Below are 23,891 nucleotides of genomic sequence, written 5' to 3'. Positions count from 1 at the left end.
GCAGATTAACACTGATGTCCCCGTATTGGCATTTCGTGATTGAAAGCATGTGGCCTTTTACAAAATCAATACTTTTTAGCCTCAGTTTCTCTTCATTCACGTCCACTTCAGTTCTTGATCCTTGACTTTAAGTGAGAAATATTTGCAGCCAGGAGGATCCATAATTAAATCTACCAGGAGATAAAGTAGGTCAGCTGCAAGATGGGTTGGTGGGCGGAGGGGGGAAGGAAATCTGTTCCACTTTAAAATAATGGACCTAATTTACAGCATTCATCAGCTGGAAATGACTGAAAACAAGTTCCCTGCCCTAAAAACAAAAAAGAAATTTATAAAAGAGGATGTTAATGCGTCATGTAAAAATGATAAAGACAGGCGGGCGGTACCAAAGAAGAAACTATTTTGTTTTGTTTGAAATAAAAATACACTTGATCTCCTTCAATGCCACTGCTAACCCCATTGAGGCGCAGAGGCAGCGCAGATCCAATGTTAAAGGAGGCTAATTACTCCCAGTATCTCCCACACTCCAGGGAGGCGAGGTCATCTGGAGGACAGGCATGTGAAACATTCCTGCAGCCCGCTGCTGGACCTCCCTCCAGCCCAGTCTTCCCCTGTCCTCCTTTCTCCTCCTTCATCCATCCTCCCCCGGCTCCTCGTCTACCTCCTTGTCGCTCTGTCCCATTTAGCATTGCTCACTTATTTTTTTTTTTTTAGGTCTCCATCTCGATCACTCTCTCCAATGTTCACTCAGGCATTTATATATTTATTTATTTCTTTATTTATTTCTTTTCATGGTCGTGCATCTGTTCGGCCATTCATCATAAGTGTTTGTGGCAGGAGGTTGAGATATAGAGATTTTTTCGGATTAAACAGCAGTTTTTTGACATTAAACTTTGGCACAGCTGTTTTTTGAAGGCATGCTAATGTCTGCATGCAAACATGCTGAAAAGAGGATGGTTACCCGACATTGCGTGAGTGCAAAGCTTTCAAAAAACATGCATGATGAAAAAGGTAACGCTTGCACAATTACTCCATGCCACACAAGTTTATTCAAGACAGCGTTTCGATCCTGCTTTGTTTTGTGTAGTAGGGGATTAATATGTTTTGTCACCTGTTTTTCTTTAAGTTTTAATGTATAACGCCTGAGTCTCTTTCCTTTATAGATGTTAGTATCTGTGAGCTGAGTCAAGTTTTTTTTCACATTTTTTTCTGTGTTTTCTGTTTATTGTTGCATTGTTTTGCCCTGAAAAATCAAAAATTAATAAACATATTGTTAAAAAATTCAATTCAATTCAGTCCCACTAGGGGCAGTTAGTTTAGAGCAGCATGTAAAGACTATAAAACAAATACACGCACAAAAACATGCAAGTGCACCAGGAGCCAAGGAACTGGGATAAGAATAAAGTACCAGTAGCTGAATTATTGCAAAATATAAATAAAAGGTGTATAACATACAGGTGTATAACATTATTTGTAAAAGTCACGTTGACTTTTTCCGTGCGTCAACAGTGCTGCCATATTTAAGAGCAAAATTTTCCTGTGAACATATGTGTCTAAACCCAGCCTGCTCTCGTTCTGAGGTTTCAAACACTGCCGCTTTTGCAGTAATTTCAGCTCGAAATCCTGATGCAAGAAAAAAAGCAACCCTTCGGCTGTATAATACAGAGTCAGCTGAGAATGTCACTGTTCTGTTTATAACGTCCGATCGTGGAAATGCGACCAGCATCGTTGAACGTCAACAGCAAACGCACAAGGATACCTAGAGAGTAATATGTAGACACTGCAGTCATTGAAAAAGCAGCAATTCGTCACAATTTGGGATGAGAAAGTGGTAAACCAGGCCGACAGAAACAACTTTATCCTATTACCGGCACCTGATGAACAGAAACACGATCACCAAAGTCTCAAGCGTTTATCCAACTATCCATCAATCATCCTAAAGTGTATTTTCATCAGATTTCATGGTAATAAAATCTGGTTTCAGTTAAATATTAGATAATGTTAAACATAAATATGCTCATTATTTATATACTATGATATATGTTATTATATGAAATGTTCAGAACAATCTACTTTTAGAGTGTTTCTATTATTTGGGTTTTTTCCTTCAGATTTGGTGTCATCAAGGAATTCTACTTTAAATATAAAAAACCACTCAAACCATGTCTTTGGTTTGTTACAGCTGTAAAATGCTTTTCATCTGCTCCTCACTTTGTGCATTTTCCCAGCGTTTCGTCCAAATATGGCGTCGCACCAAATGGTAAATAGGAGCAGAATGACCAGCTACTTAACAGATCCTCAGCCTTCCTTTTGATTCTTTACAGCCAGTTGTAAACCTTCACTGGGAGCCCGACACCATTCAGGGGTTATTTATTAGCGCAATATATCTCTTTATTTTCACTGTCACACAAACAGCAATGGGATGGCAGAGACCGAGCAGGTTTAAAGGGCTCTCTGTAAGTCAAACTCCTCTTTGAAGTTTTCTAAAGGATCGCGTCTGGCCTATTAAAAAACTGAAAATTTAGACCACTCTTGCTGATTGATGAACGGCTGCTACGATTTCTTAATTTGGAACATCTGCAGCCGATAAGATCTCTGCGACACGACAGTTTGTAACGCTGACCTGTCGGGGATTAAGTAGAGTTTTACACTTTCCAAAGGGGACGTACTTCAGACTGATTAATGTTTTATTAGTTTTTAGAATATATAGAACCTAAATCAAATAAATTATCTGATTTCATCTCAGACAAAGGCCATTCTTGGAGTGATAAAATATCCACACACACACCAATTGTTGATTCACATACACAGAACTAAACATTAAATTCACACAAGGACAAAAACGTCGATCATTGGCTTGATAAATGCTTAGTCTGCCCAAGTTAACCGTTTGTAACCTAAGAAAATTGGCTTATTTTCTTTCAAAAACATAGGAAGAAGGACATGAGCTACAAAAGAAGAAATGACTCAAAAATTAGCAATAAATTACAAAACTATTGCCTATTAATCACCCCCCCCCCCCCAAAAAAAACCAAAAAACAAAAATCAAATCAAACAAAATATTAGTAATTATGACAATGACAAATATATTTTGGCCCAGTTTTTTTCTTTGTCTATGTAGAATTTTTTATAATTTTTATAAATTTTTATAATATTTTATAAATCTATTATTTTTTACAATATGTAGAATATTTCTTACGAGGTTGCTCATTGCCTTTTCCCCATGTTTTTCAAAAAAATCTCACCAATGTGCTGAGGGTTTACAGGTTGAAGAAACTGATTTCAAGACACTTTGTGGATGTTTGGCCAATTATTGGAAACACACTATTGCAGAAAGCTTTGACAAATGACATTTTTCTGTAACTGCTGTTCATTTTTTCAGTGGGAAGCAGAACAGGGTGCTAAATTACAGTAAATGTTTAATTTGCTTTAATAGGACACAGAACATTGTGAGGCGTTGGTGTCCGGAGATTAACCAAAGCCTCAAAGAGAAAAACAATTTAAAAGTCTTATTAACAGAGACAGCAGACGTTAAAGCAAAAGTCCACCCTGAAAAAAAAGATGTGCATACAGTGTGTTGCATTTTTAGTGAGTATACAGCCATGTTTTAGACATGATGAAATATCCACAAATTAGCTGCAGCAATATTAACAGTAAATTATTGTATATATTGCCTTAGTGGTTCCTAAGCATTCTAAAAAATACATTAGCTAATCACTTGGATCTCATTTGGCTCAATAATACACTAAATTACACAACTTTAAAACAGAATAACTAAAAAAAAACCAATGTCTGATAATTAGTAATATACAATTTTACCGTTATTTCTGCCTAAAGCTCCAAAAAATACATTTCGATTCTGCATGATAAACCACTGGATGGCATCAGTGAGACTGTGGGAGGGCAGAACTGCTTCTGGTTTTATTATACGATGCCAGATGGCCGGATGGCACCGGTTATGTCAACATGATGCATGGATGTCTGCGTCGCTTCAGAACGCTGTCTGCACGAAACGTGGCAGGATGGCGTCAGGTCGAAACGCTGCTCGTGTTGGTCACGCAGGTTTCTGTCTGAATGGGATTTTTTTTTTCTTCTTTCCTCTTTCATAATTAATCTAAAAAGAAAAAATATATATACATATAAAGGGCAGATTGTATTTCTGAAAAAAGCATAAAAATAGAATGTTGTCGTCAATAAATGAATAAATAAATAAATAAATAAATGCTCCAGGCATTCTGCCGTTGCAGCTTGCAGAAGACATCAATCACAGTCAGTCACTGACTGTGTCAATCACTCTCTCGCTCTTGTTTTCGGGGTTGGGTCTTCCAGCTGAGGTTAAAGTCAGTCTGTGAAGTCTCGCTCATTATCGCTGCACCTATCTGAGAGGGAATAAATGCAACTGTAGAGGAAAATTGTTAAAAAAAAAAAAACACCCCGATACTAATCTTTTGCAAATGCAACTTACTAAGACACGTAGCATCTGACACACATGTTCTCTGTTGTGTTTATTTTTGTTAGTGCAACGCAGCGTTACTTTAGGGAGTTACGAGAGTAAACAGCTGTCTTTAATTGTTGTCCAGTGTGTCAAAATAAAGTTTGAGCTGATTCCTGATGTTTACTCCAGAGAAGTCTGATTCTTGAGGTCTGATGCCAAAGATCTGATCCTAGAGTCTGATTTCTGGGGTCTGGCTTTCTTTGTCTTATACCTAAAGGCAGCGACACACCGAGTCGACTGTTGGCCACTGATCAACGTTGGGCTGCTGGTGAGCGTGTCGGCTATATTCACTGCGTCATGTCCCCCACTGCCTTCTGTCTGCAGCATACTAAACCGGCCGTCGTGCCAACAGTGCAAGACTCACCACTGAAACAAGGTCAACAGACGCTCACCGACTGCCCGGATTATCCAACAGCTGATAGTCGGCTGTCGGTGAGCCTCTGTCAACACAGTTTCGGCGGCGAGTCCCATACTCTTGGACCTCGTTGGGCCTTGTCGGCTTTTTTTCAGCCCAATTCAGCAATTTGAATCTGTGTTGAGGCCTATCTGTGAATGAATGAGTTCAGATCAGTGCACAAGACAAGAACTGGAAGTGAGAAAGACAACAGCTTAAGTCAAGAGGGAGTGAGGTGAGACTGTTCGAGCTCTTTAGCGGAGATAATTCCTGATGGGTTGTGTCGATGTTCACTAACGCACGGTTAATATTTTTTTGTTCCTCCACCATAAGATTGCATTGTTAATGTGCTAAGTGGCTAACTAGCAGCATGACGGTTTTCTAGTTTCCCTTTTTTTAACGGTGATTACAGACAACCAGCGTCTGCTGGTCTGGAGATTTCTTCTCTTTAACGCAGGTGCAGATCACGTGTGCTGCTTGGCCATCAGTTATATGTGTGCAACTTTTTGGCGTAGATGAAGGCGGCGTGAGGCGACACAACAGTTTCATCACTGCTAGTTCTTTGACGTCCAGGCCTTAAGGTCTGATGTCTGATCTTGAGATGTGGGATGTCTGATGCCTGTAATTCAAACCCTGATGTATGATTACAAGATCTGATACTTATGGCCGAGGCACATCAAACAGACGAAGGTCAACTGTTGAGTTCACGTCACCGGTGTCCGAGCCAAAAACCTGCACCTGAACACACCGCAAAGACTACAAGCGATGGCCATCCTGCACGAGAGGAAAAAACTCCATAGCAGCAGCTGGTGGTCGTCTTTATTCATCATTTGAAAAGTGAAACTGGAACACAACTCGCGAACAACATCACAAACAATAACAAACCATTTCTGCTAAAAAGCTCAATAGTTAAAAGAAATAAGTGTACCTAATACTACAACTTTGTTTTGATCTCGCTCCCTCATGACTTTTGTCATCGTTTTTACTTTCCTAACTTCTATTTCTTTGCTCGTGTACTGAGCTGAAGTGGTAATTGAGTTCATTAAATGACTTCATTATATCTGATGCTGATTTAATATGCTGAATCAGCTGACGAGGACCAACGTGCATGACACACCACAGCAACGACAGATACCCACCAGCGGCATGAAATCAACTGTCAGCTTGGTGTATCAGGGCCCTAAGGTCTGAAGCTTGCCCAAAATTGTTCCTCAGCTGTCCCCCCTCCCAAAAAGAGAATATGGACGGGAGCTTTACCTGCTGTAGGATCTGGGCGTTAGTAGCTGGATCTGAGAGGTCAGCCTCGGTCTGAATCTTCACACTCACTGTTGTCTTCAGTTTTACAACTGGACAATCCAACAAACACCATAAACCAAAGAGAGAAACATCATTTAAATGCCAGAAAAGTAAAATGGAAAAGCGCATGAGATTTATATTTTTTTCACCTGTATGGCACCAGAAGAAAATCTCATCTTCACAGCTCAAATCAGCCCAGCGGTGGGCTGAATCCTCAGCCGCACAGTACTGGCTAAGGTAGTTATTTGGCTGTCCCCTCAACCAGTTTCTGAAGGGGCTGTCGCTGTTGTCAGACCACCTCCATAATACTCGATACAAGCCAATCCACACATGATATATTAACTGTAATGACAACACGTCTGCGTTTTCCTGAGCGCTCTCGATCACAGCCAGGTCTGTGTGGTGTTCTCTGCAGTAAGTTTTGGCGTCCTCCCACGCCAGTGAAATCTGAATTAAAGTGTATGTTTTCTGACCAGGATCAATTTTATCTGCAATAGAAGAAAAAGTGAAACTACTTTAACTGCAAGGAATCAACACTATCAATTAAACCACTGCTTTAACTCTGTGAAACCTGGAGTGACTGCATTCAGATGACTTTCACAAACGTTTAAACCTTTGGACCAAATTGGTGCGATATTTTTCAAAAACACTGGGGAAAAAGGCAATGAGCTTTTTAAGACAGTTTTATAGTATTATTTTTACAAAAGCTATAGGGAAAATTGCCCAGTGAACTATATTAAATTATCATAATTAAAGATTTAACATTATTGTGTGAAAGCATTTTTTAGGTCATGTCCTTGTTTTTGTGTGCTATTTTGTACAGGTAATTTTCTTGAACTTTTTTTTATTTATTTATTTTTTTAAGAAATCAAACCAATTTGGTCAGGGTTCAAAGGTTAAAATACTTTTTACAGGCGTCTGAAAGCAGCACAAGAAAAGTCATGTCAACCCAGGTTTCAAATAGTTAATCCAATAAACACATTTTTTTCTTACCGTTGTAACAAACAAAATAAAGTTGTTTGCCACAGAAAAAATCAGCCCACTGTCCATTAGTGTTTGAAAACACACAGGCCTGATGAGTCTTAAAGTAATTTGGCTGATGCGATGCCCAGTTTTGGAAGCCACTTTTGCTCATTTCACCAGTTGCGGACCACTTCCAGGAGTTTGCATCATTGCCCATGGATCCCTTCCAGGATTTTGGGTCATCGGTCAGTCCGATCCACAACCAAGAGGTGTCTGAGCTTGGTCTGATTAGTCTGCTTGCATCATCCATGCTTTCAATGGTCGCCAGGTCGTCGTACTTTAGTCTGCAGTAGTCCCGAGCGTTGCTCCACTTCATTTTTAAGTTGACGTAGTGGTACACACGAGAGGGGATGTGAGAGCAGGACGTGAGGCCGAAACCTGAGGGTGGATAAAAAAAGTACATTTGTCTGTAGATCGTGTTTGAAATTGTGTTTCAAAAGACTATTTTACTGAGTTTACAAAAACACTTACCAACAAAGACGGAAATCAAAAGCGTGGTATAATCCATCTCTGATTTCACTGAAAAGTAAAAAAAAAAAAAATTGAGTTCAAATATTTATAAAATAAATAATAATAAACAGGAATATTTTGAGGCAGTACATTCTAAATATTGTTAAAAGTTAATAAGATAAGTGAATTTTGTAACTTTAATAAAATGCCTATTACTGCTGTAATACTAATACTACTACTACCAATAATAATGATATGTACTCACATGAACTAAATCCAGCGCTCAAACTGTTGGCAACAAACCAACCAAACTTGGAATCCTTTCTGTCTGTAAAGAAATGTCTGCTCACCTGTCTGAGAAGCATCCGGTGATGCATTTTTTCATGCAGTATTTAAATATCCAAATAGGCAGTTTGTTTAAGGTCACCTTGGCTCAAACTAGAAAAGTATTAAATAATAAAACATAATTTGCCAGGACAGTGGAGAGCAAAAATACACTTCAGTATTAATAAAATAGTTTCTACTATTACTACTACTACTACTACTAATAACGTAAAATAATGTTAATATAAAATAAAGGAAGCTTGTTCAGGAAAACCAATGCACACAACTCAAAATCTTGAACAAATTTTAGGCGCAGAGTGGTGGAAAAGAACAAAACAAACAGAACACAAGCACTCACATCACAGGATAATTTTGTCATTTCGTGAAGGCAAAACAAAAACAAATGCGTTTCTTGGTAAATCTTGATAAAAAAGAATGCAGAAACATTTAATTCCCATTTTCCTCTGAGTATTTTTCTTTATTATTTTAACATAACATAAATAAACATAAACTTTATTTGTGCAGATGTGTGCAAAAAGCAGTAAAACTAAGACATTTACCATTTAGATTTGTCTGAAACACACTCTGCAGCTTTGCACACACTTTGTGCAGGTCTAAATTTCATGCTTTTTGATCAACATCTGGTCTAATGTGATCTAGAAAGGATAAAAACAGTAAAACTGAAAAAAATTGTGTGTTTTTACGAATAAAAACAGAGTAGTAGAAACATTTCCTAACATAAATTTAAAAAATGATTAATAATAAAAGATTCACAGATCTGAGAGTGGGTATTAAACTGTTTCTCCATTTCTCCATGGCTGATGCACTTCTTTTGTGCCATAAATTGAGCCTTCGTTTTCCCAAGAGGTCGTACATGGCGGCAGACAGAACTGCATCGAGAACGCGAGGCTAATAGGGAAACATTGTAAACACAGATGGTGCCATTATTCTATAGCTATTACACTGCGCGATCAGTATTTGCTTTATAAGTTAAAAAATGGTCTATTTCCACTTTATTTAAAAATTAATTAAACTAATTCAGGGCACTATCAAACAAACTAGTTATTCAGATTCATTATATAACATAATATCCAACCCATTTTCATTCCGAAGTCGTCAAATATCGCCGCTCTGTCAGTGATTACAGTGTAAGATACGGTCGCCAAAAGCCACGTTTTGCCACGTGTGAATGTAGAGTCAAACCATTATGTTAATCTCTCAACTTAAACACTTGCTTTTGTCGCCTAAACCTAACCATGTGCTTTTGTTGACATCGTTTGTTGTGCCATCCCAGAACATCAACAGCAGACGCAGGAGAATACCTAGAGCGTAATATATAGATGCAGTAGTCCGCTGATAAAGCAGCGATATGTGACGACTTGAGATGAGAGTGTGTTGTAACATCTTAGAGCGCAGCTTACAGCTAAACACATTACCAAGCAATTATGCAGCACACAGCAAAACCCTTACAATCTCATATTATTATATCCAGTGGTGGGGTGTAACTAAGTACATTTACTAACATAATGTACAAATTTGAGATACTTTCACTTTTTCCTTACTTCTACTCGACTTCACACTTTAAAAATTATGATTTTTGTGCACAAGCTCCATTTTAGTCTCCTTTAAGCTGAAACTTTGCTAAACACAGATAATTTCACACAACAAAGTCATTATATCATTTAAAAGAATAGGTGTGTTTTAGGTACAGTATTACTGGTCAAATTTGTCATCCAAGCGTCTGACTGTGGTTTGTCAAAAATGTCAGTTGCAGTGAGATTCTTTGGGTTTCTTTTTCTCTTGTTTTGTGGGCTGAATCCTCCATCGCAGCTTAATGTCAGACCCTCCATGACTCTGCAGCGCTGCACCCAGCTGAAGAGGAATAAAGGAAACATACAGACTTTTAAAAATCTATTTTCTGTAACATTTTAGATTCTGTATAGCCTCATGTCATATTTCAAAACATTCTCATCCCAAGCTGTCACATATTGTCGCTTTGTCGGTGAACTTCCATGTCAACATTTTCAGCTCCAGGTGTCCTTGTGTCTGCTGTTGGCGTTTACGGATGCCGCTACCAATGCCGGGATGTCAAAGCACATGCACAGCTCGGATGGTTAGGTTTAGGCAAAAAGGACACCCTTGTGCTCCTTATATTACGACGTTACCAGCAACATTTCAACCTGAAATTCGTCCAGCAGAGTATCATCCACAACAGTTTCATTCTGGTCACATACACAACTAATACCTCCTGTTGGCGTGTCATACTGCTGTGGCAGGTGCCGTCTACTCCAAAGTGTATGGTCTTTTGGCGGCAACATCTTACGTGGAAAAACACTGCAAAAGTGGTGGTATTTGACGACTTGGAATGGGGTGGCTTATCATACAGAAAAAAAATGCTTTTGATGTCCAGATCTTACACCAAAATCTCTGCAAAAGTGGCAGTATCTGATAACCTTGGGATGAGACAGTGTTGCATATTTTGTAATTTTTTTCAATATATAGGCTGAACATGTCGAGAGAAACATAAAGAGTTTACCTGTTGGAGGATCTGGGTGTTGGTAGCTGCATCTGCCAAGTCAGCAGCAGTCTGCATCAGCATCCTCACCACGGTCGAGTTCAATTTCAGAGGTGGATGATCTATTAAATACAATCACAAACCACAGAGACTGTGAAGAAGAATATTTTAGAAAAAAATCTTTGTGTTGTACTGATCACCTTCATGGCAGATGAAAGGGAGCTCTTTCCAACAGAAATTATCATCCCATTTGTGTTGAGCATTTTCAGTCACACAGTGCTGGGTACCACCACCGTTATTTGGCTCTCCAATTTGCCAATTTCTGAATAAGCTGTTGCTGTTATCGGCCCAAGTCCACGGCACTCGGTACAAACCAATCCAACCAAAGGCAAGGTATGGTACTGTGATTTTGACAGCTGTGTTTTCATCATTGTTCTCGATCATGGCCAAGTCTGTGTGGTATTTTCTGCAGTAGTCGCGGGCGTCAGTCCACGTTTTCAAGGTTATAATGAACACATAGGTTTTCTCGGTTTGGTTTGTTTCTGCTGTAGACAGAAGAGAAGCCAACATAATAATTATTAAAAACATTATGATTCTAATTGCTTAATCCACTTTTGATTTATGAGTATTCGTGTAAAATTAAACTTAAAAGACAATAGTTTCAAAATATATATCCTCAAAAGAGACTGACTTATCAAAATTTATATAATAACTTTAAATCAACAATATCTGTAAATTATCCTGCCAAGGTCTGTTGGCCCAACAATTGTGTAGTAGTTTGTGAAAGTATGATTGAGTTGCAAAATTTGACATTCTTGAGCAGAAGACTATCGAAGCAAAGATGCAGATCAATTGAGAGATTACTGTTGTTGTAACAAAACAAGCATTTTGAATATGTTCTCTTTGAGGATGTGGAAATGTGGGGATTTTTCACTAGTTTCTATACATAATGAACATTAATCATCGGATTACATAAATCCAATATATTCTTACCAGTATAACAAATGAAACTTTGCACGTGTTCACAGGACATATCAATCCATTTGCCAAAAGAGTTCATCATAGCACAGTTCTCACTATGGTAATTGTTTGGTTCACCAGAATTCCAGGCAGCATAACCAGTTCGGCTCGTTTCATTAGTTGCAGACCATCTCCAGGAGTTGCTGTCATTGCCCATGGTTCCCTTCCAGGATTGTGGGTCATCTCTCAGTCCGATCCATGCCCATGTGTCCAAAGTAGGTCTGTTCAACCTGTTTATGTCCTCCATGCTTTTTATGGTTGCCAGGTCAGTGTAATGCAACCTGCAGTAGTCCTGAGCGTCGTCCCAGCTCATTGGCAGGTTGATGTAGTGGAATTGACGAAGGGCGTTCGAGAACAGGATGCAAAGTCCTGGGGATTTATGATAGATAGATATCTATGTTTAGAGTGGTGTATTTATCAGGAATATTGCATTAACCAAAAGAATCATCTGTAAGATAATACAAAAACACTCCCGAATTTTACCAAAGAAGAGTAGAATCAGAGTGATGTGACGATCCATTTATGACTTAACTGTGAACAAGGAAAAAAATGGTGCATGTTATACTGCATACAATGTTTTAATTTACAAGAATTTATGTGTAGCAGTATCTGATGATCAGTTTTGTTATGATTATTTTTTAAATCATTTGTGCATTTGTCCATTTTTAAAAAAGATTAATGGATTAGAGGAGAAGCAGAGTGCACAGTGAGTGAATGCAAACTTTTGGACTCTGCAGAATGAACAGTTAAGTTTCACTTTCATTGCACCTGGTGTTCTGTTCCTCCATCTGTGACAACAGTACACTCTGCAGTCTGAGAGTGTGGTGGTGCAATGAATAACAGTATATATATTTCAACATTGCGAGAAAATCTATTTGTGGCAAGAGATGTTTTCATTATGGCGGCCCACCACAAATAATGAATGTGTTGGGGACTGTAGTATGTGTGAAGTATAAATCACAAACTGCACTGCCACATGGGAGATTCCAGTTATTCTCGATGTACAGACCTCATCTCTGGTTGACATTTGACAAAACTATGTTGGGAATTACCAGCCCATTCTAACTCAAAGCCCACCAAATAACGTTGCTTTGTCAGTGATTTTGGCATCAGAGACCAATGCACAGAGGCACTTTTCATGGCAGTATGATATGCACCAAGCTTGTCATTTTCAGAGGCAGTGTGCAAAGACCCAAGCCATCAAATAACGCCATTTTATCAAAAGCCCAGACTTTTACTCAGGAGCTTGTTGTTCCAGCCTGTGTAATAAGTAGACTCGGAAGTCCACTGACAAAATGGCGATATATGATGACTTGTGATGAGAATATGTTTGCTGTTCAGTTCCTGTGTGAGTTTTAAGCCAAATTTTTATGTTTTTTTTATATTTTGATGTGTATGTCCACAGACAAAGCAGCTGTATTTTATAAGCTGGGATGAGAACACGGGAATTACATTAAGTTCCAGAAAATAGAAAAGTTCAAATTATAGACTGTATATAAAGATTGAAAACTTGACAGTTCCCCAAAAGTGAAGCCAAAATATCTTAATGGTGTTATACTTTGCACTACTGGGAACAATTAAGTTGATGGTTCCTTGTAATCATGGCTTTGGGGATTTGCAAGTCAAAATATTTCTGGAAGACTGGGCTCAACCTGGACTTCATTTGTTTAGGATTAATATGACCTTTCAGTGATTATATTCCAGTGTGTGGTTTGGTGCTATAAATCAAATAAATGAAGTTGGAACAATTGTCAGATGTAACATAGTTGACTAAAGAAACTGTTATTTGCCAAATTTAGTGTAATTTCTTGAACCAAACCTGTGTTTTTATCTGCATGTCTCAAGGTCCTCTGACCTACAAATCCTCTTTTCAGAGCTTACCTTGTGTCTCTGGTGAAGTTCCACCTTTTTCTGCCAGCGGTCAATCAGTCCAGGAAGAAATCTGATGCTAGATGAGCGCCATGTGACTTTCTGCAAACACAAAGGCATCAGTAGGTCATAAAATGCAATGAAGCAACATGCAACATTTAGAGAAAAGCACACAGATATGATCACAAACTCTACTAGCCTTGTATTGCCAGACCTAGCGCCACACTTTGTTTTAGCACTGTGCAAGCACTGGAGAAAGATCTGGCTAAAACCATCATAATACTGCACTTATAGGTTGTTTGTTTTTCTTTAAACCAATCAAAATAATCTTGGGCGACACTTCTCATACAAAATGGTGCTGGAGATAACAGATAGGGGGGAGCATTTCATCTGAAACATAGCACCAATGTAAGTACGCATAGTCAACATACTTTGAGTCAGACAGGACTCTTCATACAGAGCAACCCATTCAACCCCTGAAACTTTATATTTCAACACTGCTGTGTTTAAAACGTGGTTAAGATTACACACACAAACCACTTTGTCTTAATAAGGAAAGAATTATGATTTGTCTTAAAATACCTGGTATTCAGGGAACAATCCCTCTGGAAAAGAAGCAAAGTCTCAATAAAAAAACACTTTTTGTGTCACTATCTCTGCCAACAGGTTGTTACAAAACACCCATGTTTGGTGCCTAAAAAGATGCTAGAAAAGGGGCAACAGGTTTTGACTAAGCACCCATGTTTGGTGCCCAAAAAGCCGTTAAAAACAGAAGTAATTCGCTAAATTACAACCAGTTTTGTTATTTGTTGATCTCAAAAAGTAATCTGTACGATTGACAGACTTCCCATCTCAGAGACATGCGAGCCACCACCTCTCCAACATGCAAATGTAATGACTTAGTGGTTTGTACATTTTGTTCTGGCAAAACAAGAAAACATGTCTCATCTGTGTATCTGTGTACATTATCATACATTAAATATGATTAATCTTTTATTTACATATTAATTATTTCAGAGGCACAGTAAATAATACTGGAGAAGTCAAGCAGTTATACATGAAAACAATGATGGAAAGTATTTCAATATCAGCAAATACAAAAATACGACTGTAAAAGTCTGTAAAGGCTTCTGCTGTTTCCTGCATCTTACTGGAAGACAGAATACGTCAATCTTAGAAATTAAAGACATTAATTTCTTACCTTGCTTGAAAATTTTCAGTGGTATTTAATCACGTATTCCCCGGAAATAAAAAGGCATAGTCACAATAACTGTTGAGCTGAGCTGACGTCTTTGTAATAAATCTTCCAAACAGATGTCTGCTAATGCCCTTTGATTTGTACTGTAGTTTACACAATAGTCTTGCAACTATTTTCATATGCAAAGCACGCACATGCTTCCTGATATGCCACAGACCACAATTAGACCATGGTGTTATACAATACTAAAGATTACCAACAGTGCAAGTAAAAAACAGAAATGTCTTTCATAAAGTTGTAAATAATGATTTACATTATCAAATAGTCTGATGATTATTTTCTTGATTAAGTCCAAGAGGATTCCTTCAGGTGTTTGTTTTGTGCGACCAACAGTCCAAAAGCCATAGATATTCAGTTTATAATCAGGGAATCAATCAACAATCAACAATCAATTTCAGGGAACATTGCCAACGGTTCTCTTTTACTAATGGTATGACATTTTACTTTTGGTTCAAGTTAAATATCCCCCTCTACTAAAAAGTAAGTCTCTTATTGTTACTTTGCTTCGGTGTTTCTTGCAGAATGATGCATGTGCAACGTTTGACTCAAGAAGTCTGTTTTTTCATTAATCCTCTGAAGGGGAAACCTTTAAAACAAGTAGACAAACAAACAAAAAACAGCCAGTGCAAAAAACTGTTTTTGTACTACAGCTGTTTTATCTGCCCCTGAAAGCATCCTATATCCTTCAAATGCAGATAGACGTTTAAGCACATTTTAAAAAACCCCAACAAAACAGGATTACTTAAAAAATAAGATTTATTTAAAGTGACTGGCTGCATTCAAGATTTATAATGGATTATTTAACATTCAGAATTAAAGTTTAACAAAAACATTGTTCAGCCCCGGTGTCAGGGCATGTTAGAGAGAGCGTGTGATTTAGATAGCTGTGATTTAGAGTCCTTATGCCTTAACAGCAGCAACGGGTGGATTCGTTGCTAGAAACCAGTGCACAATTGGGCGGCGCAAACACTGATAAAAAACACAGCTGAGCATGACTAACAATCAACAACATTGAGTTAAGATGCACACTATGCATAAATACGAACAAACCAACGCAATAGCATGACCAGCAGCGCTGCATAAAGATGCAGAAATGGACACAAATAAACAACTGAATGGCACGACCAGTTACACTGTGATAAGAAGCACAATTCAACAGCAGCATGGCCCGAACCATTGCGTAAAGGCACATAAATGTGCACCATTTTTGTCTTTCTTAAACTTGTTTAATAACAAAAGCAAGTTTAACAAAGTTGGTGGTGACAGTAAGAAACTTTATTCAAGTATCATGTATAAAGGATTTAGGTGCAGGTTTGAGTACAATAAAAAGGTAAGACAACTCCAAAAAACTCAGAGAGCAAACAAGCCACGATATAATTCACATCTACGAAGACAAAAGGCCAGAAAATCAACACAACAGTCAAAAATCAGTTCAGTTGATTTTTCATTAAGCTGTTTTTTGGTAAATGCAGAGCGACAGCACAGCATTTCTTCAACCCAGTCGCAAAAAAGAAAGAATGTTGGCATTTTACATTTCTGTAAACTATATATGTCACATTTGTACATTATTGTGAGTCTACATTGAAACTAAATGATTTAAAAACACTGCGGTTAACATGTGGTTAAGTTTAGGCACAAAATCACTTCATTATGGTTAGAAAAAGTTCATGTTGAGTTGCTACAGAACACCCATGTTGGAGCCTAAAAAGTTGCTGTAAAAAAACTCCCTAAATTTGAACCGGTTTTGTTGTTTGTTGGCTTTGTGACCTGCAGTTTTGCAGGCGTCTCGCCCAGGTGACCCTCCACCGTCACAACCCTCGACCTCCACATTGTCAGAATCAGCTCATTTATTTCATCACTTTAAAACATTGATATGATTCATATGCAAGTTTCAAATGTTTTTTTGCATAAATGTATAATACCAACATTTCTATCTGCTACTGGGCTGCATTTCTTTGTATAACCACAACCATTGATTAATTCCATTATTGATTCATCTGTGCATTATCTTTTTGATTACTTGTTTAAACTATAAAATATAAGAATATATTAAAATAAACAAAACAACAAAACTTGATAATTACATTATTGAATGTTTAATTTTGTTTAGAAAGTTAATAAAATGATTAATCAAAATGGTTGCAGATTTATCAACTTACTGTTTTAGCTCTGCATTTTTTGTGCATCTGGACAATTTTTTTGGCGATGTAACCTTCTCACAAACAAGTGCAGCAAACAACAAAAAACCTAATTATATGTTGTTATTATTATAGTCTAAGTATATTATGTGTAAATACATACACAAATTAAAAAATAATTATATCATTAATTAAGTTTGGAGATGAAAATGTATTATAAATGTAAAGTGCGGTGAGGTTCAGTATGTTTCTTTTTCTGTTTTCTGGGCTGAATCGTCCATTGCAGTTTGTAGTCAGTCCATCTCTGACTTTTTAGCTCTGCATCCAACTGAAGAGAAATAAAACTAAATTAGGCTTTATCTTTTTTTCCTGTACTTGTAGAGTCTGTAGTTTCTTATTGTCTTCACCATCAGTCATTTTACATATTCTGAAACCCCCCAAAAAAACAGAGAAATAGGAAGAACTGTACCTGCTGCAGGATCTGGGAGCTCGTCGCCTGATTGGTCATATCAGCGTCAGTCTCAAACATCATCTTCACCGTGGTCTTCAATGTTAGAGCTGAACAACACAAAGCACACAACCACACACACACACACACACACAAAAGAAACACATAATATCACACAATAATAATCTTTATAATCATTTCTTTGTGTTGTAGTGAAAAATCACCTTGATGGCAGATGAAAGGGTACTCCTCCCAACACCCGGCGTCGTCCCATCTGTAAGACGAACTCTGAGTGACACAGAACTGGTTACGACCTTTGCTGTTTGGGCTGCCTCCTCGCCAGGGTGTGAAGGAGCTTTGGGACTTGTCGGACCAAGTCCACGTCACTCGGTGCAGACCGATCCAGCTTTTAACACCGTTAGGTATCAGAGACCTGACCTCATCGTTTTCTTCACTGCTCTCGATCACAGCTAAGTCTGTGTGGTGTTTTCTGCAGTAGTCGCGGGCATCAGTCCACTTTTGTGGGTCTGAGATGAACACGTAGGTTTTCTCAGTTTGGTTTGTAACTGCAATCGAGAGAAATTAAGCCAGTATGAAAATTAGTAAAGTTATTTCCATTGCTGCTACTTATAGTTAGTAAGTTTTGTGTGTGGTGCACTCATTTTGACTAATCTGAATTATTGTTTCTGCTTGCTGCTGAAGATTTCTACATTATGAGTCATGAAAGTTACAATGTTTGTCCATCCCAGTGTACTGAACAGTTTTCAGGACTGTCCTGACTCAGAGTGTCTCTGTCTGTTTAGGTGGCTAGCTTTTAGGGTACCTTGTAGCTGTGCGATAAATAAATATGAACACCTTCTCAGGAAGAAAAAAATGCATGTTTAAGTGCCATTTTTGCATTTATAGAAAGGAAAAAAGATATTTTTGATGCAACAAATTTGATGAAACATGATTGTTTTTTTTCTTTTTTGTCAACAAAGGCAGCGAGACAGGTCCTCATATTTTTACTTTTTGCAATTCGAACACATGAGGGGTGTTCACATCAGTTGTGCTCCAACATTATTTTCCTGCTGGTCTAAAACTTAGCCTGTTTTACTATCATCAAATTCTGACACTTTTGCAGTGATTCCTGTGCAAGATCCTGGTGCTAAAAGCCACTCTTTGCGTCTGCATGATACGCTGCTGGATGGTGTGAGCTGAGAACACAGCTGTACAGCAATATTTGTGGTGTTCGTAACCTGTCGCCTCCACATGATACACCGATCGAACGGCATCAGACTGTAACTTGAATGTGGAGGCTCATGCACACCCTTAAAAAACTTGTGGTCAGATGTGTTGGAGTCAGCAAGTCTACAATATCAGATGCCAAACAAGTTCCCAAGTCCCCTTTATCCACTAACATAACCTGGGTCCATCGTGGGTACTGCACCTAATTTTAAACCGTTCAGAGCATTTTGCACCTCAAATAAATTTGTTCAGAACCCGAAAAGTTGGTACCCAGCTGGAGCCAAAAAACAGCATGTGTGCGTTTCATATTCGACAGACTGAAAAGATGGAGAAGTCAAAAATGGATCTTAAGTGAGAAATCATCTGGGATAAAAGGAGCAGCAGTCCTCTCATTTTAGTTGATCCATGCTTGTTTTTGGATAAAATATTTGTAAGGACAGAACAACAGTTAGCAGCCATCTGGCTATAACTTTTGACCTATGTTGTGCCCTCTGTTGATGACAAATCCACGGTTGATCAAAACTGGTGGAAACACGGGCTGGTTCACTTGATAACTAAGGTTTGAAAGGAACCAGTTCAAGAACCAGAGCTAGTTTGTTGGAAAGGAGATGTGAAGTGCACCTGCAAAGCATCAGCGCTGCAGCCGTGACATTTTGTATGAAATTCATCAGTGAACAAATGCATTAAGTTCATTAAAATCCAGAAAATCATTTCTTACCAGTGTAACAAACAAACCTCCTGTTTGTGTTACAGCGCACGTCAGTCCATCCTCCATTTGTGATCATCTCCACGCAGCCCTCATCTGTGTAATAATTATTTGGTTGGTATACAGCCCAGTTTTGGTAACCAGTTCTGCTTGTTCCACCAGTCGCTGACCATCTCCAGGAGTTGGCTTCACTACCAAAACCTTCCCTCCAGGATTTTGGATCGTCATGAAGTCCGATCCAAAACCATAAACCAGGGGCAACAGGTTCCAGCCTTTTTTGATCATCCACGCTCTCAAAGGTCGCCAGGTCGGTGTATTTTGATCTGCAGTGACTCTGAGCGTCGGTCCAGGTCATTGCTGTATGTACATAATAGTACTTCCTCAGGGGGAAGTGAGAGCAGGAGCCGAGGCTCAGTCCTGAGGGCGGACGAGAGAGAGAGCATATTTAGTATTTAGTGAGTTGTTTGAACGAACTGAAGAAAAAAAAGGATTTAAGGAGGAATTAAAAATATATTTTATATATAGCTTAGCTGAAAAAACCCACATACCAAGAGATTGCAGTTAGATTGGTTCAAATGAGGTCATTTTCCAAATAAGTAATAATTATTTCAAAGCACTTTTCCTGCTTTCAGTCTGTCATCAGACACAGCATCATCACGCTCAGAATACGGCAGGGCAACTTTATTTGTGTAAAGAGTTAAGAGATAAGACATAAAATATAAAACTAAAAATCACTGTTGAAAATGGCAAAAATTCAGACAACAGATGCAAAGATAAAAATATTTTAAAAAATGCAGTGATTTGTGGGTGGTGTAGGCAGTGTAAAAAGAGTGAAAGACTGCATGGATATAAGTGTGCACAAATCTTTTTATTTTTTATATATTTTTTTAATTTTTACAAGTAGTAACTATGAAAATAAGATTGCTCGGCACAGCACATATATCTATGTAGAGCTTTTCAGAACGCATTTCTTAATATTAATATTTTTTTTATGCTTACTGACTTTTTAAATGTTATTGCCAGAAATGATGACAATAGATACTTTTTTTAACATTTCATCACTGCATAAATCCGCTGTGAATTTTCTCTCTGTTTTCATCTGTGGTCCTCTTTTATGCCGAAAGCTTAAAACAAATTGAAAACAAAAACAGACATTTCATCCATGCGATTATGTAAATAACTTGACCTTACCAAAGAAGAGGAGAATCGGAGTCATGCAACAATCCATTTCTGCAAATGAAACAAGATAAGTTTTAAAAAAAAAGCAAATAATAAAATGCAACACTGAGCTTTCAAAGCTCTGCATGAGCACACAGGTGTTCCCAGTTAATCTGGCTGCTGACTGGGAGCTTTGCACTGGTTGTCACTGGGTGAGGCTGGAAATGAAAACACCTGTGTACTTTTTAAGTTGTGTGTAGAAGCATCTGAAACACAGCAACATAGATACAATTTTTCATCACAAGTTCAATGTGTAAGCGGGACCGCCTCCACATCGTAATAAAGCCACTGAAATTGAATGTTCATGCTAATAAAGTTGTTTTAATTATGCAAAGTGTCCTCGTTTCTGTGACGATTATTAGAATCAGAATACTTCATCAATGCCCATGAGGATAAAAATACGTTACAGCTCTAATATGAAGTACAGAGAATTTGAGAAAGTACAATAAAGAAGTATGACAATAAGAAGTAACTTAAAAATATATAAAAATATGTGCATTTTGTTTACATTTTTATACCAATGTGTAAAATATTTTAAAATATAAAATATGTATAATATGCAGGGTATGTAAAGTTTTATAAAAATAAAATAATTGCATTATGCTACATTACAATGTATAAACTAAAGTTTTAGAAATCTAGAAATATGTGCCTCATGATACTTTACAATAAACAAGTATATAAAAATTAAGAAATATTAAAATAAGTGCTACATTTCAATGTATGAACTAGTATCTTAAGTTTAAGAAATATTAAAGCATGTGCTACTTTACAATGTAAAACTTAGTACATTAAGTTTAAGAAGTATAAAAATATGTGTTATGCTACAGTACAATGCATAACCTAGTATGTAAAGTTTTAAAATATATAAATATTTGCATCATGCTTCTTTACAATGAATGTTAAATTTTAGAAAAATATGTGCCTTAAGCTACATTGCAATGTATAAATTAGCATGTAAATGTTTAGAAACATGAAAATATTCTTATTTGCAAATTACAGTTTATAAAATTGCATGTAACTATATGTGTAAACGTAAAAATATGTGCATTATGTAACAAAAAAATGTGTAAACTAGTTTGTAAAAGATTAGAAATCCAAAAATACGTGCCTCACAGTACATTACAATTCCAATAACAACAACTCATCCCGTAAATGTACAGATGAATAATTATTCCCCTGCAGTCTTTGTTTGCTGTAAAAGTGTGATGGAAAAATAAAAGAGTACACTCACAAGCTTAAAATCCAGCTCTTGAATGTTGTTGGATGAGATCTGAACTCTTTGCACTAAATGTATTGAAAGAACACATTGGTTACACGTGTTTGAGAGATACATGCTGGTCGTATTTACATATGCAAACGCCTCCTTTATAGGTTGGTTGCACAATAAATATCCTCACAGACCATTCACTGACCACTGTTGATGATAAAAAGTTTTTTTTTCTCTCCTATAATCTCATCAGCCTCCTCTCTGCACAAAAAATATTTTGCAACCATTTGCAGAGAGCCTTTAAGCAACCAACTGGTCAACATTTACCTACTTTACTTTTAAACTTCATGCATATTTTTTTATATATGCAAATACTACAGTGCTGACCTTTTGAAGAAGGTGGTTGAAGGAATGAAAGAGGGACTGTGCTCATACGATCAGAAAACATCCTATTTTTATGCAAAGACGCAAAACAACAAGCTGCTGAGGAAGTTCTACTTTTTATTTTGATGTGACGAATGAAAAGGGCATGTTAATCAGAGTACGCTCTGCTGCATGTAATGAGAAAATGAACTGAATGTTATTTTTAAGTAGCTGTTTAAACTCTGTGGTGGGAATATTGTGCTTCTTTGGGAATAAGGGTAAAAACTGGAGTATTCTGTGCATGTAAATGTAATCAGTGAGTGACAGTGACAGTTTGTGCATCAAATTCATAAAATTTAATGGCAACTTTTACAATTCAGTGCAAAGATATAGTGATATGTAATTAACAATTAAGTTGAATAATCATGACTTTGTTCATTTGCAAGTCAAAAGATGTGGAAGTCCAAGCTCAGCCTTTATTTGCATGGAGTGAAGATGACCTTTTAGTGAGTACATATCGACTTTGGTGCTACTTATTGAAATATAGCAATTTAAATGCAGCTGAAATAATTATCATATGTAACAGTTGTCCAGACAAACTAGCTGGGTTTCAGTTACAAATTTGCACAAAACTTAAATGATATTTTTGAAATTTCGATAAAACACAACATTTAAAACCCTCCCAGCAAATTTAGTATAATTTCAATCAATCAGTCCGGGCAAGAGACAACTTAATAATAGGTCATAAAATGAACAACAAGAGCATTTTTAAAAAGAGCTGGTAGTGACAGTCAGTTAGTAAGACACTTAATTCACCAAGTACTGTGTACAAGGCATTTTTAGTGCAGGTGTCAGTACAATTAAAAAGTAAGACAACAGAGTAACTCCAAAAAACTCACACAGCAAACAATCCTCGATATGAAGACACACGGCCATAAAATAAACACAGCAATTAAAAAAACAGTTCAATTAATCTGCTATAAGGCTGTTTTTGGTACATGCAAACCAAATGATTTTTTTGCTATTCATTGCTCACAGTTAACCACAACACTAACCGATGTGTAACACGCAACAAAAAGCCTGATTGGGCTGCAAGCATTCAATTCATTTTTCGCTCACCTTCCTCAACATTTCTCGATTGAGAAATGTCATTCAAACTTAAAAATGTTCAGCTCAATCAGGACATGCCGGAGTTACCGATCAAAAGAATAAAACAGAAACAAAACTGGCGAGTAGAGAAATACAGAAAGCTAAAATACAAAAACAAAACATGTAGTAATAATAAAAACAATAATAATAATAATCAATATAATAATAAGCAATATCTTAACTGGCTACTTAACTCTCATTTTCTAAAAAAATGATTTACTAATATTTTAATTCGGAGCATTACTTTTGGCCAGGAAAGGACAAAACAACAGTTAAAAAAAGAAAAAGAGAAAAAACAGGAAAATAATTAACAACACAGAAAATTATTATGTAATTTTGTAGGTTTGGAGATAAAATTTTTTAAAAAATTAAAATGCAGTGTGATTCAGTGAGTTCTTATTTCTCTTATTTTTTGGGCTGAATCGTCCACTGCAGCTTGACGTCAGTCCATCCCTGGCTTTTTAGCACGGCATCCAGCTGAGGAGAAATAAAATATACAGACTTTATTTATTTTTCTGTACCAGCAAACTTTGTAATTTCCCATTATTCCCAACCCGTCTTCAAGAAACAGAAAGGTAAAGACTTGTACCTGCTGCAGGATCTGGGTGTTAGTAGCCGGATCGGTCATGTCAGCGTCAGTCTCAAGCATCAGCTTCACCGTGGTCTTCAATTTCAAAACTGAACAACACAACAAACATGCAGCCACAAAACAAAGAGACACATACTGTTAATTTTAATGGACAAAACCCAAAATATATTTTTTTGCTTTGCAGTGAACAATCACCTCGATG

The 23,891-nt window shown here is 37.3% G+C and overlaps 2 protein-coding genes across 4 annotated transcripts; both read right to left on the bottom strand.

Annotated features, from left to right (window-relative positions):
* Nucleotides 1–9,743: 9,743 nt before the first annotated feature.
* Nucleotides 9,744–10,938, bottom strand: LOC121945676 (perlucin-like). Its single transcript, XM_042489976.1, has 3 exons — nt 10,695–10,938; nt 10,516–10,616; nt 9,744–9,851 (listed from the first exon to the last, which is right to left on the bottom strand). The coding sequence occupies exons 1-3, from the start codon at nt 10,936–10,938 to the stop codon at nt 9,744–9,746; spliced, it is 453 nt and encodes a 150-aa protein (XP_042345910.1).
* LOC121945448 (macrophage mannose receptor 1-like) lies at nt 10,920–20,489 on the bottom strand. Of its 3 annotated transcripts, none has more exons than XM_042489607.1 (7): nt 20,352–20,489; nt 19,173–19,577; nt 17,452–17,793; nt 17,249–17,337; nt 13,396–13,485; nt 11,488–11,883; nt 10,920–11,039 (listed from the first exon to the last, which is right to left on the bottom strand). In XM_042489607.1, the coding sequence occupies exons 1-6, from the start codon at nt 20,464–20,466 to the stop codon at nt 11,824–11,826; spliced, it is 1,101 nt and encodes a 366-aa protein (XP_042345541.1). In that variant the 5' UTR covers nt 20,467–20,489; the 3' UTR covers nt 10,920–11,039; nt 11,488–11,823. The 3 variants fall into 3 exon arrangements, with proteins under 3 accessions (XP_042345541.1, XP_042345542.1, XP_042345543.1); XM_042489608.1 differs by lacking the exon at nt 10,920–11,039 and adding an exon at nt 11,998–12,045 and having other exon boundaries at nt 11,800–11,883; XM_042489609.1 differs by lacking the exons at nt 10,920–11,039; nt 11,488–11,883; nt 13,396–13,485 and adding an exon at nt 16,953–17,107.
* Nucleotides 20,490–23,891: the final 3,402 nt, after the last annotated feature.

This window comes from Plectropomus leopardus, chromosome 7 (assembly GCF_008729295.1).
Source record: "Plectropomus leopardus isolate mb chromosome 7, YSFRI_Pleo_2.0, whole genome shotgun sequence".
Lineage (NCBI taxonomy): Eukaryota > Metazoa > Chordata > Actinopteri > Perciformes > Serranidae > Plectropomus > Plectropomus leopardus.
The sequence above is the reverse complement of the archived record's forward strand: the minus strand, read 5'-3'. Positions and strand labels throughout refer to the sequence as shown.